General features: G+C 39.3%; 1 protein-coding gene across 1 annotated transcript in view; it reads right to left on the bottom strand.

The window, feature by feature from the left end:
* Positions 1-14,606, bottom strand: part of Ubr5 (ubiquitin protein ligase E3 component n-recognin 5) — a 113,253-nt gene that overhangs the window by 53,807 nt on the left and 44,840 nt on the right. Inside the window, exons 10-17 of the mRNA XM_013012389.1 lie at positions 13,422-13,538; positions 13,221-13,331; positions 11,792-11,946; positions 11,076-11,193; positions 7,540-7,724; positions 4,291-4,400; positions 1,595-1,707; positions 79-222 (exon numbers count right to left, since the gene is read on the bottom strand). Of these exons, the coding sequence (XP_012867843.1) occupies positions 79-222; positions 1,595-1,707; positions 4,291-4,400; positions 7,540-7,724; positions 11,076-11,193; positions 11,792-11,946; positions 13,221-13,331; positions 13,422-13,538 (1,053 nt within the window). The remainder of the gene's footprint in view (positions 1-78; positions 223-1,594; positions 1,708-4,290; positions 4,401-7,539; positions 7,725-11,075; positions 11,194-11,791; positions 11,947-13,220; positions 13,332-13,421; positions 13,539-14,606) is intronic.

Below are 14,606 nucleotides of genomic sequence, written 5' to 3'. Positions count from 1 at the left end.
ATTTTGCTGTCAAACTCATACTGAAGAACTTATTAAGTTTTCCAATATTTACCTGGTAAAGGACTTTGTTATACTTACCTGAAGTTCATCGATCCTAAGTAACCTACAATCCTGAAGGAGAGAGGAAGGGTCAGCATCTGGACCAGAGCTGCTCTGACAGTTTGTATTACTGGATGTTCCTGGAAACTTTACAGCAACATAGGCACCATCCACTTTTAGCACCTAGAAACAGACACAAACTGAATATTGACAACTTATGTGAAATCACCACACAAATTCTATCCATTTAAATATATTCATATGGAATATATATATTTGGGGGGGCCCAGTTGTGGGGCTCTTCAGCTCAAGGCTAACACTCTACCATTGGAGCCACAGCCCTACTTTCGGCTTTTCCTGTTTATGTGGTGCTGAGGAATCAAACCCAGGGCCTCATGCATGCTAAGCAAGTACTCTACCACTGAGCCAACTTCCCAGTCCCTGGAATACATTTTAACTGATCATTTTTATGTTTCTTCAATAATCACAAAGAGAAAATTAACTTACACAAAAGTCACTAACACTTTGCTTACAATCAGTGCGTGTTTAGTAATAAACTGAAAAAGACTAAGTATAATCTCTGAAATCATCTCATCTTTCCTCTTTATGAGTTAAAAAACATTGACAACTTTCTGGATGATGGTAAAGTTCAACATCAATGCCGTGCAATAACCTTAAAGCAGGTATTAAGTACTAAAATAGAACTAATATAACTGAGAAGCAACACTTTTAATGTTTTTGCTACTATTTTGTGCTGTTACTGAAGGTTGACCTTAGGGTCTGGAGCTCTTGCACAAAGCTAACCTTCTACTATTTGAGCCATACCTGCACTTCCAGCTTTTTAACAGTTAATTGGAGATTAAAGGTCTCACACTAACCTGAGTTGGCTAGGAAGTGTGATCCTCAGATCTAAGCCTCCTAAATAGCTGAAGATAATCTCATTTTGCATAGTCTGACAGTCCCACTGAATGAACTGTATCAACAAGGACTAGAGATATAACTTGGTGGTGTGCTTGCCCGACAAATGCAAGGTTTTAGGGTTCATTCCCAGAACCCTCCCCCAAGACACACACACAAATAAATATAACTGTACAATCTTTGTTTGGGTGTTTATGTTTTATTTTTATATTTTTTGGGGGGTCCAGTCGTGGGGCCTGAACTCTGGGCCTGGGCACTGTCCCTCAGCTCTTCATCTCAAGGCTAGCACTCTACCACTTGAGCCACAGCACCACTTCCGGCTTTTTTCTTTTTGCTTATGTGGTGCTGGGGAATCCAACCCAGGGCCTTATGCATGCAAGGCAAGCGCTCTACCACTGAGCCACCTTCCCAGCCCAGGGTGTTTATGTTTTAAACCAATACATCATGATAAATTCTCAAAGTGAGGGATCCTTTTTTTAATCTGTTGAATAGGAGACCAACCTGCATGAGATTCCTGGATGGAACTAAAGGAAAAACACTGAAGTGCTGATTTAAAGGCAGCCTTACATATAATAAACTTAATACCCAATACCACTATAGTATTGTTAGTACCTAATTTTTAGCAATTTGAACAAACCTTGCCAACAGGAACATTCTTAACATCTTCCACAAAAACGACTTCCCGAAGAGACCACTGCTCTTCATTCACTTTTTCCTCTTCTTTTGGAGCAGGGGTTGACCGACGTCGTTCTTAGACAACAACAAAATGGTAAGTACCAAAAAGAAAATGTAAAAGAGACTTTATAGATTTCATCTAAATATATGAACAATAGCCAATTTTAAAGGGATCTATAACTGTAGTTTTTTAGCTAAAATTTCATGACTCATCCCTTTCTAAATCATAGTTTTATGACCAACTTCTATTTCAAATAGAGGGAAGAATAGCTGTAACTGTTAATATCTAATTACACTAACATTATTGTCTACAATGATAAAGGAAAAAGAAAATTACATACTTAGAATGTTCAAAATTGAGGTTATTTGACCAAGGCTTAAAAAGACCAGGGCTGAGCACAATGGTTCAAGCTTATAATCCTAGCTACTTGAAAGACAGAGATAAAAGAATCATAGTTCAAGGCCAGCCTTCATGAGACTCCATCTCAACCAAGGGCTAGGAGTATTACTGAGCTCTTGTTATGCTAACTAAGGGAAAGGGCATAGACCTGTCAACTCCAATGCCACAGGAAAACACAACGTCCTGAACTGTCTAGATCATAAAGAGAAACTGTATCTCAAAAAGAACCAATTTACAACAACCAAAAAAAAAAAAAAAAAGAAGAAAGAGTAGGAAGAGGGGAAGGAGGAAAAAGAAGAGGGAAGAAGGAGGAAGAAGGAAGAAGAAGGGGAGGAGGAGGAGGAGGAGGAGGAGGAGGAGGAAGACGACGATGACCACCTTCCAGGTTTGGTGGTACAAACTCGCAATCCTAGCACTTGGGGAGGCTGTGGGAAAAGGATGCCAAGTTTTTAGGTCAGCCTGGACAATGAAAGACAATATTTTTTATTATTAAAATGAAAAAAAAATTCTAGTAAGGATGTAGCCCAAGTAGTAGAGCATCAACTCTGAGTTAAAAAAAAAGAACTACAAAAGCATGAAGCCCAGTATCTGAACAAAAACAAGTAATTAAACAATGCCATGCTGGGTAGTGGTAACTCACACCTATAATTCTAGCTCCTCAGAAGCCTGAGATCTATGGATCACATTTTGAAGCCAGCCTAGGCAGGAAGTCTGTGGGACTTTAATCTCCAGTTAACTACCAAAAAAGACGCAAGTGGTGGAGGGATGTCACAAGCCTTGAGTGAAAAAGCACAGGGACAGCACCCAAACCCTGAGTTCAAGCCCCAAGATGGGGAGGTAGGGGAAGCCTGGAAGGAGGGGAGAGGGAAGAAGGGAGATTATCTGCTGGATAACACATTTCAGAAACTATCACATAAATTTTGAGGTACTTTTTTATAAGTGGAAAAGGGGGAGAAGGGGAGAAGAGGAAGGGAAGGAGAGGGGAGAAGAGGAGGGAGGGGGGCAGGGGGGGAGGCTGGGAAGGGATGGGAAGGGGAAACAAAGGAGGAGGCTACAATGCTTGACAAGAAATGTACTCATTATCTTGCCCATGTAATTCTAACCCCTCTGTACAGTATTTTCACAATAAAAAAATAAATAACTAAAAAAAGAAGAGGAGGAAAGGGGGGGAATTGGGGAGGAGAGGGAGAAGGAGAGAGAGGGAAGCATCTGAAACTGTCACATAAATTTTGAGGCAATTTTTAAAAATTCCTTAAATGCAGTGAATTATAAACCCAGTATACAAATTGTACCAATCATTAGCAAAAGTTGCGGCCAAGCTACAATGAGTTTACAAAATTAAGAGTTTGGGCTGGGAATGTGGCTTAGTGGTAGAGTACATGCCTAGTGGTACTACATAAAACAGAAAAAAAGCAGAAGTGGCTCTGTGACTCAAGTAGTAGAGTACTAGCCTTGAGCAAAAGCAGCTCAAGAACAGTGCCCAGGTCCTGAGTTCTAGCCTCAGGACTGGCAAAAAAAAAAAAAAGTTTAAAAAGATGGACATTCTACCTAGTGGCAAGTGGTTTCCTTCTAGTACCACAATGAATACTGTCATGTACATGTATGTCAGTCTTGTGACTTGACCTTGTGGCAAGGCCTAGGTGCTGTCCCTGAACTTTTTTGCTCAAAGCTAATACTCTGCACTCTACCACTTAAGCCACAATTCTACTTCTGGCCTTTGCAGGTTCACTGGACAGTAGTCTCACAAACTATCCTGCCTGGGAGGGTTTCAAACTGTGCTTTTAAATCTAAGCTTCCTGAGTAGCTTGGAGTATAAGCATGAGGCACTGGAGCTGGGCAATTTTACCTTTTTTTCTTTTTTTTTTAAAGCATACTTCCAAAACATAACTTACACAGAAAGTACTTTTAAGGTGGTATGTATGACTTAAGTCTAGTCAGAAATAATATACCTGGAGCTGTCTCTCTAGGGCCTTATTTTGACCTAAGCACCCTATATAAAACTTACTGCCAGCCAGGGGTGGTGGCTCAAGCCTGTAATACTAGCTACTCAGGAGGCTGAGATCTGAGGATCACAATTCACAACCAGCCAGGGAGACTATCTGCAATAAACCACTCAGAAAACAGGAAGTGGCACTGTGGCTCAAGTGGTAGAGCACTAGCTGAAGACCTGAGGGACATCTCCCAGGCCCAGAGTTCAAGCCCCACGACCAATTTAAAAAAAAAAAAAAGGAAAGAGAGAAAAAGAAAAGAAAACTTACTGTATGGCATTGACGCACTGCTTGCAATTGAGGAGGCATCACTGCATGTAGATGCTGGAGATGGTGGAGGACCCATTTCTGTTTTCACTGGTTCCTGCTTACTTTCGGGCCTAAGATAAGAAATGATGCTCGGTTACATTTAAGAAAATTAAACGACTTTTCAAATAACGTAAAAAGACAAGTTTATATTTATAAAGGAGTAAAATATGAAAAACTCCTGTCCTGAAAATGTTAATATATAATTTCAGTATCTTAACATAAGAAAGAAAATAAAAGCTACCAACAAGTTAGACAATTAAGCTTATGTAAGTTTATATAAGCTGCATCCAGGAAAGATAAATATCAACCTAGTATATGCCTCCTGAGCAATCAAGGTTCACACAGCAACATTAAACACTGACTGAAATAGAGCAAATGAATTAAGAGAGGGGGGGGAGGAATGGAGAGATAGAGAAGGAAGGAATGAAGGTGGGAGGGAGGGAAGGAGGGAGGGAGGGAGGGAGGGAGGGAGGGAGGGAGGGGAAATAAATTATATTTTCAACTTTTGTAATAACTACCCTCATGTTTCTGGCTAGGGTTTTTTGTTTTGTTTTTGGCCAGTACTAAAACTTGCACTCAGGGCCTTGTGCTGGCTAGGCTAAACATTTCCTCAAGCGGCATGCATTTAAAGTCTTCTCATACATATTGTTCAATTTTGCTCCAAAAAGAATTTTTTTTTTGTTTTTTGATACTACTAGGATTTGAACTTAGGGCTTTGCTCTTATTTGGCCTTCTAGATCTACTGGTGTTCTACTACTTGAAGTAGGCCTCTACCTGGCTTTTTGATAGCTAATTGGAGATGAAGTCTCTTGGAATTTTCTACTCAGGTTGGCTTCAAACCACAATCCTTCTGGTCTCAGCCTGCTCAGTAGCTAGGATTACAGTCGTGAGACAATAGTACCTGGCTCGTGTTTTTTTTTCGTTCAGGGTTTTTGTTGTTGTTGTTGTTGTTTGGTGGCAATTTGGGGCCTTGGACTCATGGCCTGGGCCTTTGTGCTCAAGATTAGCATTCTAACCACTTGAGGCACAGTTCCACTTCTACTTTTTTGTGGTTAACTGGAGTCTCAGGGATCTTCATGCCTGGGCTGGCTTTCAACTACTATCCTCAGATATCAGCCTCCTGAATAGCTAGAATTACAAGTGGGAGACACTAGTGCCTGGCTTTTCAGTTTTCATTTTAAATATTAGGAGAAATGCCAATACCAGAACCAAACATATATTGTCACCACATATAAGCATAAATGAAGCGCAAACTAGGATCCTTCTGAGTGTGTGTGTGCCAGTCCTGGAGCTTCTTTTGCTCAAGGCTAACATTTTACCACTTGAGTTACAGAGCCACTTCTGCTTTTTTTCTGTTTATGTTGCACTGCTAGGCATGCACTCTACCACTAAGCCACGTTCCCATCCCCAAACTAATGTCTTTAAAAACTTGTACATACAGGGGCTGGGAAGGTGGCTCAGTGGTAGAGCGCTTGCCTTGCATGCCTAAGGCCCTGGGTTCAATTCCTCAGCACCACATAAGCAAAAAGAAAAAAAAAAGCCGGAAGTGGTGCTGTGGCTCAAGTGGTAGAGTGCTAGCCTTGAACTGAAGAGCTGAGGGACAGTGCCCAGGCCCAGAGATCAGGCCCCATGACTGGACCCAAAAACAAACAAACAAACTTATACATACAATGTAATCATAACCATTTTTCAATGCCTCAAAGTACTTAGGGGAAAAAAAAACAAAATGTTTTAAATGTTATTTATGGAATATACTCTTGCATGGTGCAATAAGGATCACATATCTGTAACAAGATTAAAAGTGAAAGGATGAGACAAGACCCAAAAAACAAATATGTTTTCAAAAAGAAAAGTTTTACTATAAACCAGAGGGAGGAAAACTACTAAGCCAAATTATGTATTTTTTAATGATTAATGAAGTATTTCTGGAGCATTAATATTAAGATGCTGGTCTTGCCTTCATAACAATTTAAAATTCAATTACATTTCTATTCACATTTCCCTTAAATCCCCCATCTCAACCCAAAGTTTACAAATCCTTTATTATTTCCATCTTAAATACATTAACCTGTCAAACCCTTCCTATGATCAAAATATAAGCAAGATTTTAGAAATTAAGATAGGTATGGTGGTACATAGCTGTAATCCCAGAGGTTATGAGGCAAAGACAGGAGGATCATGAGTCCAATGCCAGCCTGCGCTACAGTAACAAGCCCATCTCAAAATTAAAAGACAAGAGCTGGGAAGATGGCTCAGTGATAGAGTGCTTGTCTGGAATGCATAAGGCCCTAGGTTTGATTCCTCAGTACTACATAAGCAAAAAAAAAACAAAAAAGAGCCAAAAGTTTGCTGTGGTTCAAATGGTAGAGCGCTGGCCTTGAGCTGAAGAGATGAAGGACAGTGCCCAGGCCCAGAGTTCACGCCCCACAACCAACAAAAAAATAAATAAAAATAAAAAGACAAGCCAGGCGCCAATGGCTCACAAATGTAATACTAGCTCCTCAGGAGCCTGAGATCTGAGGATCACGGTTTGAAGACAGCCTGGGTTTCACTAAGTCTATGTGACTCTCTTCTCCAATAAACTATGCAGAAAAAGCTGAAAATAGCTTTCTGGCAAGTGGTAGAGCACTAGCCTTGAGCATAAAGAAGCTCAAGGACTGCCCAGGCCCTGAGTTGAAGCCTCAGGAATAGGGAGGGAAAAAAATCCAAACACATGAAGAAAAAAGCGGAAAAAATAAATTAAGACAATTACAGAGGAAAAAAGATGTCAGCATAATAGTAAGGTTAAAAACATTATTACAGCCTGGCTCATGCCTGTAATCATAGCTACTCGGGAGGCTGAGATCTTAAAACTGCAGCCCAAAGTCAGCCAGGAGACTCTAATTTCCCAGAAGTGGTACTGAGCCGAAAAAAGCTCAGAGACAGCACGGAGGCCCTAAGCTCAAGCCCCTAGACCAACCAAAAACAAAACAAAACAACACATTACAGCTATGTAACAACTTCAAAAATGGCAAGTTAATGATGTTGGGGGGAGGGGAAGAACCAGAAAAGCCAACGCTGCACTGCCATTTTGGCCACCAGCGAGAACAAATTATTACATTAGTTGCAATCAGCAAAATCTATTGATTCCTGATAGCTCTATATCTCATTTTGTAATACAGATTCATAAAAAACAGCAAGTAGGAAGTAATATAAAACCATAATACATACTTAGCTTCAGTAGTTTTGTTAGCTTTTTCCATGCTTTTCAGGCTCTCAGGGGATCTAAGTTGAAATCTACAGCTGTCATTCATATTCCAAACTGACTCCATTAAGACACCAACTTTCGGAATCCCAGCACTAATTGAAAATGCAACTGCTCCGGCATGATAAAGAGGATTATTTCTTAAACATACCTAGGAAACAAAAGAAAACCACCAAGGTGACATAACTTTAGAACAAATTATGAAACGTGGTATGTAACAGTATTATATCCTAGGTTTTCCAGTACAATCTTACACAATATGGCTAAAGTAGCACTAAAGGTATCTATCAAAAATTTTGTTCCTAAAACTAATAAGCCAGAGTAACTTTTGCTCAATAGTTAGCATTAACTTTAAAAATGTATGCAGGGCTGGGAAGGTGGCTCAGTGGTAGAGCTCTTGCCTTGTATGCATGAGGCCCTGGGTTCGATTCCTCAGCACCATATAAGCAAAAAGAAAAAAGCCCCACCACCGATTAAATAAATAAATAAATGAAAATAAAAAATAAAAATGTATGCAGTAAATATTAATCACTCTGCCCAAAGGAAAACAGAGAAACTAAGAATGTTTATCATTTAAACAATAAAATGTGAAGACAAATTGCATTTCCTGTAATTTAAATTTTCGCCTTTAATTTACAGTGCTACAAAGGCTCTATAAGTTGATTTCTATGGATGTTTCCTCAGGAAGACTGATGTTTTATACTAGCCAGATACTTTGGTGGATACTGTAATTCTCCCTTTAAATTGAAAACAATACTGTCAAAAGTTTAACTGAATTTAGAAGCAAATAATCTGTGAAATTCTCACCTACAATGTCTACCTCCTCAATCTATACCCTGAAAACCTATAAAATGGCACTGTCAAATATCACCAATAGTTCCATCTGAAAGAGAATCATATGGAGATTTCATCTGATGTCTCTTAACAGTTCAACCATACTGACCTCCTGTTCAGATCTCCAACAATTAAAATAATTAAAAGATTGTTATACAAAACTATTGGTTGGCTGAGAAGGTGGCTCAGTGGTAGAGTGCTTGCCTTGCATGCATGAGGCCCTGGGATTCCTCAGCACCACATAAGCAGGGAAAAAAAAAAAAAAGCTGGAAGTAGTGCTGTGGCTCAAGTGGTAGAGTGCTAGGCTTGAACTAAAGAGCTCACGGACAGCGCCCAGGCCCAGAGTTCAGGCCCCACAACCGGACCTCCCCAAACAAAACAAAACAAAAAACCTATTGGCATTCATGAAGATCATGTTGATGGCTTATAGCTAAATGAGATATAAAAAGATTGTTGGGGCTGGGAAGGTGGTTCAGTGGTAGAGAGCTTGCCTTGCATGCATGAGGCCCTGGGTTTGATTCCCCAGCACCACATAAGCAAAAAGAAAAAAGCCGGAAGTGGCACTGTGGCTCAAGTGGTAGAGTGCTAGCCTTGAGCTGAAGAGCTGAGGGACAGCGCCCAGGCTCAGCGTTCAGGCCCCATGACTGTGCCCCCCCGCCAAAAAAGAAGAAGATGATGATGTTTGGTGGGCTGGGAATGAGGCTTAGTGGTACAATGTTTGCCTAGCATACATGAAACCCTGGGTTTGATTCTTCGGTACCACATAAACAGAAAAAGTGGTGCTGAGGCTCAAGTGGTAGAGCACTAGCCTTGAGCACAGAGAGGCTTACGGACAGAGCACAGGCCCCAGGACTGGCCAAAAAAAAAAAAAGGTGGTTGGTGGTATACTTGAGACACATGGAAGTGAAACTATTGGCTTAGAATTACAAATGTACCGAAGAATAGGCATCCCAAAGTACAATTACAAGACAAACAGTTCATAAAAGTAGGCATCTTTATTAAGTTCTTCTACCCTACTTCATTTCCATTTTCAGGAAGTTTCATCAGAATTTTTCAAAAAAGACTGGTTAAAGTTTAAAGACTGAAAGAGGGTTCAACAAGAAAGACCTTAAAGGAGAAATGTGGCATGTTACAATAGTAGCTAATTTCAGGTTTTCCAAAGCTTTGAAAGAAAACCTTAATTGTATACCAAAGCATTTTAATACACTATTGTTTTAAAGCTTTCCTTTCTCCAGTATTCTTCCCCTCCCAGCCTACAGTAATGTCATCCCACATGCTAAAGAGGCAGCTGCCATATCTTACTATTTATGAGACCAATTGACAAGGGATTTTGAGTATACAAGAAACAGACAAAATAGAAAGAGGCTCCCGTGGCAGACAGCCCACCAAATCACAAATAATAAAAAGTGAGCAATAATGTTTAGAACAGTGGGTAATCAGTGAGAAATTTCTATTTGGAAAGCCAACAAGTGTCAGAACAAGACAACTGTAAGAACAAAAAAAGAAAGAGAAAGAAAACAAAAAACAAAAACAGATTCACAAACAAAAAGAATTCAGCACATGTAAGTGGGTTTGGAATAAACAATCCCAGTTGTAACAAACTACTTTTTAAGTCTTAGGGAATACAGATGGTAGTACCTTTTGGTGATGAGAACAAAACCTGAAATGAAAATGCTTCATAAGGAAGTGCCCTATTATGTAATATAATTCAGCTTTTCTCTAAGTTTTAAGAATTGTGAAGTAATGGAACATTTACTGCAGTTAATAGGACCCTTATCATCTCAGAACCCTTTTCCAGTACTACTATGTCCCCCCAAAACTTTTCTGTTCATGTAGGTCACACCTACAGTAATTAAATATATTACTAACAAAATCTGAAAATTTTGGTCACACCTACAGTAATTAAATGTATTACTAACAAAAATCTGAAAATTTTTAGATAACAAAACCTCGTAGTAATACAATTTTGTAACTATATGTTCAAAAGTGTTAGTGAGAGAAATGGCATTTATTGCAGTTTTACAAATATCTTAATGTCAGATTTAATAAGACAGCTTATTTCTCATGTCTGCTTCTGCATTCAACCAGCTGTGAAGCTGTTTTTAAGCAAAGGGAAGCAACTGGGCTTCACACAGACACAGAATCAGAAAACAAATGGCTTTGCTCCATCCAACAGGACCAGTTAAGAGTACTGGCATTAGAAAATCATACCTGTATAAGCCTGAAACCATCTGTAAAAAAACAGAAATTGGTAGAAATGCAGAGATCTGACAAAGCCTCCTATAGACACTGATTCCCACTGAGCAATATCTTTCAACAACTTAGTAATAACCAGAGCTGTCAAACATAATGAGGTCTGGCCATATAACCAGGGTAAAGTAAACAATATTTTTGGTGAAGGCAGTTCTGCTACAAAGTACCAAATGATCTTCAAGAAATGTAGGAACTCCATACCATAAGTAAGCCTACTGGCACTCAGCCAGAATCTATAAAATGCTACCAACACTGAATGAATAATAATGATCTAACACATACATGACATTAGAATCTGGTGCTTCAAATGACATTCATCTAAAACAGTGCTTACTTAGGTTTAACTTACTGAGGAAGAAAGTAATTTGTAAGAGAAATATTGTCTCATAAGAGAGGCTTAATACTAAACACTTACCTGTGTACCGACAGTGATATTTGGCATGGAGGAAATACCAGCACTGGATTTGGGCTTTTTGTTTTTTGCTCTAGCTTTCTCTAGCATTTTCTTCCTTTGACTAAAAGGGACTACCCCCCTGAAAAGGAAACAATCAACTGGTCAAATAAGTAACAAACAAACAAAAAAAATTACAAAATTCAAAGGATAGCTCATATATTCCTTCTCTAGTATTTTTATTTCAGAATACTAACGTGCAGTTACTCTCAACTGCAACTTGTTCATGAGTTTAATAAACCTTTAGGATATTTTTGTTACAAATAAGTGACTTTATTGTAAATCTTACCTAAATATAGTTTTTGCCAATAAAAATTACTGATATCTCCTTAAATACAAGAAAAAATTTGGACCCTAACAGAGAACTTACAGTTAAAACAAAACTCAGCAAGGAAACTAAAAATACCATATATCTTGTATTTCTAATTGTATAAAAGCAAAGTTCAAATGTATTAAAGAGGCAAGAATTAAAATTATCCCCAAATGTAAGCAGCTCTTTCATAAAATTCAATACAGTATTATTATTTTCATAAATTTATGTTTAAGTTTCTTGTAACTTTAAAGTAGAATTTCCTTCTCTACATAGGATTGGCTTTCTCAAGTTAATATTTTACTCCTCACAAACAGCCCTCTATGCACATGAAAGAATTCACTGAAATTCTTCCTCCCTACAGACTCACCACCAATATAAATTGTTCTCCAGCTGAGCGCAGGTATAAAGAGCACAGCAATGTAAAGAAACTATGCGTTCTCCTTGAAGTTCTGAGTAAGTCTGTGCAGTGTGCTCTAATTTGGAAGCCACAGAACTTAACGTTTCATCCACCCAGGTAGCAACCTAAAGAACCAAATAGTAAAGGTTTAAACAAAAGTAAGTAGTTATTTCCAGAGCTCAAGGATAGCCTGAGCAATCTTTCTAAAAGAACTATGATCAAACTGAGGGAAGGGCATAATGATTCTTGGAGTGGTATTCTAAAATCTTGCTATGTGGGAAACTGAGATTAGGAGGATCAAGACTCCAAGCCATCACAAACAGAAGTCTTTCAACAGAGGGAAGCTAGATGCCTTCACCCCATCAATGGCCCAGGCACACACCTAACACTGTTTCAAACTAATCAGTGAAAAATCGGGATGGAGATATGGCTCTGCAATAGAGTGCAAGACTTGGCGGGGGGGTAACATCCTGGGGGATAGGGGAGTAGCACCCAGGCTGGTCTTTAATTCTTCTGCAAGTGCTAGGATTACAAGGATAAACCACTAGGCCTGGCTTGCTGCAATAGTTTGTTGTTTTGTTTTTTTAAACATTTATAGTATTTATGACCAGTAGTTTCTTTCTTTTTTTTGGGTCCAGTCGTGGGGCCTGAACTCTGGGTCTGGGCGCTGCCCTCAGCTCTTCAGCTAGCATTCTACCACTTGAGCCACAGCGCCACTTCCGGCTTTTTTCTTTTTGCTTATGTGGTGCTGAGGAATCGAACCCAGGGCCTCATACATGCAAGGCATTCTACCACTGAGCCACCTTCCCAGCCCCTGCAACAGTTTTTTTGTTTTGTTTTTAGTCGGTCACAGGGCTGAATCTGGGCCTAGGTGTTGTCCCCCAGCTCTTTAGCTGAGTCAAGGCTAGTGCCCTACCACTTGAGCCACAGAGCCACTTCCGGCTTTTTTCTTTTTGCTTATGCGGTGCTGGGGAATCGAACCCAGGGCCTCATGCATGCAAGGCAAGAGCTCTACCACTGAGCCACCTTCCCAGCCCCGGCAAAAAGTCTTAATAGTACTGGCTTAAGGCTAAACTGAGCATTTGAGGTTTAAAATCCATACTTTCGATCTACTTTTATAGCTTCAACATCTCCTCTCTCAAAAGAAAACACATTGCTTTTCACTTTTCTCATTCTTTTCTTTTTCTTAAAGCAGAATGCTACTTTTAAAGTACTAAACTGGCATTCTCCCCACCCTCACCCTCCAGGCACTGGATCACGCTCATAAGGCTTCAAAAACATGTACTTATGGACCTAATTAGACAAAAAGATAGAAAATGAAAAGATGAAAAGGAGCTGGGAGAGAAAGAAAACCATGAGTTTAAGCATGAAATGTTTATAAGCACAAAATGATTCCTACCTTGTTATTTTCTGTAGCTACAGTTGCTCTTATACTATTTGCAGACAGGAGGACTATCTTTTCATTGGTTAACCCCAAAAATGTTGCTCTTGGATGATGTAATGAAGGATTCTTTAAAAGCATCAAAAAAAAATGATTACTATTTTTATGTTGACATGTAGAGTTCATTCTTCAATGTAAGATTTAATATAAATGAAATACCTGGGCATTTCTGTAAGGCTCAGACTCAGTCCACTTCCACTGATGCAGTTCTCCTTTACTGCTAACAGCCAGAAGCTCAGAATACAGAGCCCCAATACACATAAATTTTGTTCCATCCTGCAAAGTAAAAATACTATAAAAATACAAAAACTACCAAAGTCTTTGTCAATTTAGTCACTATAGAAAAGATTGTTTAAATTATGGGAACACATACACCACAGCTACCCAATAGCTTCAACACAGACTACAGGGTCATCAGAAAGCTCTGGACACCTCCATGAACTCAACTTCCTTTAATCATGCTGACCTTAGTGCTCCTGATTGCGTCCACCATCTCACCATTGATCTGTCCCCTCTGCCTGTGTTACTTTTGCTCAGATAACTCATTTCCTCTTCTAAATCAAGTTTGCTCCAATAGACTTCGCTGATACTATCTACATAATCACCACTCTCAAAATCTAGATCACAGTAATTCAATTTTTATATTTACATGTTTTTGTCACATAAATATAAGTTCTGTTTGCCACTGTGCTCACAGAAGAGCTCACGGGTACTCAATAAAACTACTGAACGAGTCTTAAAACACAAACAAATACAAGCGGTGTTTGCCAAATGTGGAAGAAAAGAGTGGAAGTGGCACTCTGACTCAAGTAGTAGAGCACTAGCCTTGAGCAAAAGCAGCTCAGCGACAATGTCCAGGCCCTGAGTTCAAGCCCCAAGGACAGGAAAAAACCAACAAAAACAAACAAACCAAAAAAACTCACCACAGTAATACTAACAGTAGTAACGACAACAAAGAAATTAAAGCAGGGAAAACTAAAATGTCAGATGACACAAGATTTTCCTTATAGGATCTTCCAACATACTTTATTTTGCTTTTTAGAGTGAAAATTTAACTTTGAAAGTGAAATATATGAAATAAAAGTTGAGATGCAATTAAATCAGAAAGCTTAATGAATATAAATAAAATTTTAACTAAGATAAAACTGCTAGAGGGGCTGGGAAGGTGGCTCAGTGGTAGAGTGCTTGCCTTGCAGGCATGAGGCCCTGGGTTCGATGCCTCAGCACCACATAACCAAAAAAAAAAAAAAAAGCTGGAAGTGGCGCTGTGGCTCAAGTGGTAGAGCGCTAGCCTTGAACTGAAGAGCTGAGGGGCAGCGCCCAGGCCCAGAGTTCAGGCCCCAC

The sequence above is a fragment of the Dipodomys ordii genome, unplaced genomic scaffold, assembly GCF_000151885.1.
Source record: "Dipodomys ordii isolate 6190 unplaced genomic scaffold, Dord_2.0 Scaffold17, whole genome shotgun sequence".
Taxonomy (NCBI): domain Eukaryota; kingdom Metazoa; phylum Chordata; class Mammalia; order Rodentia; family Heteromyidae; genus Dipodomys; species Dipodomys ordii.
The sequence above is the reverse complement of the archived record's forward strand: the minus strand, read 5'-3'. Positions and strand labels throughout refer to the sequence as shown.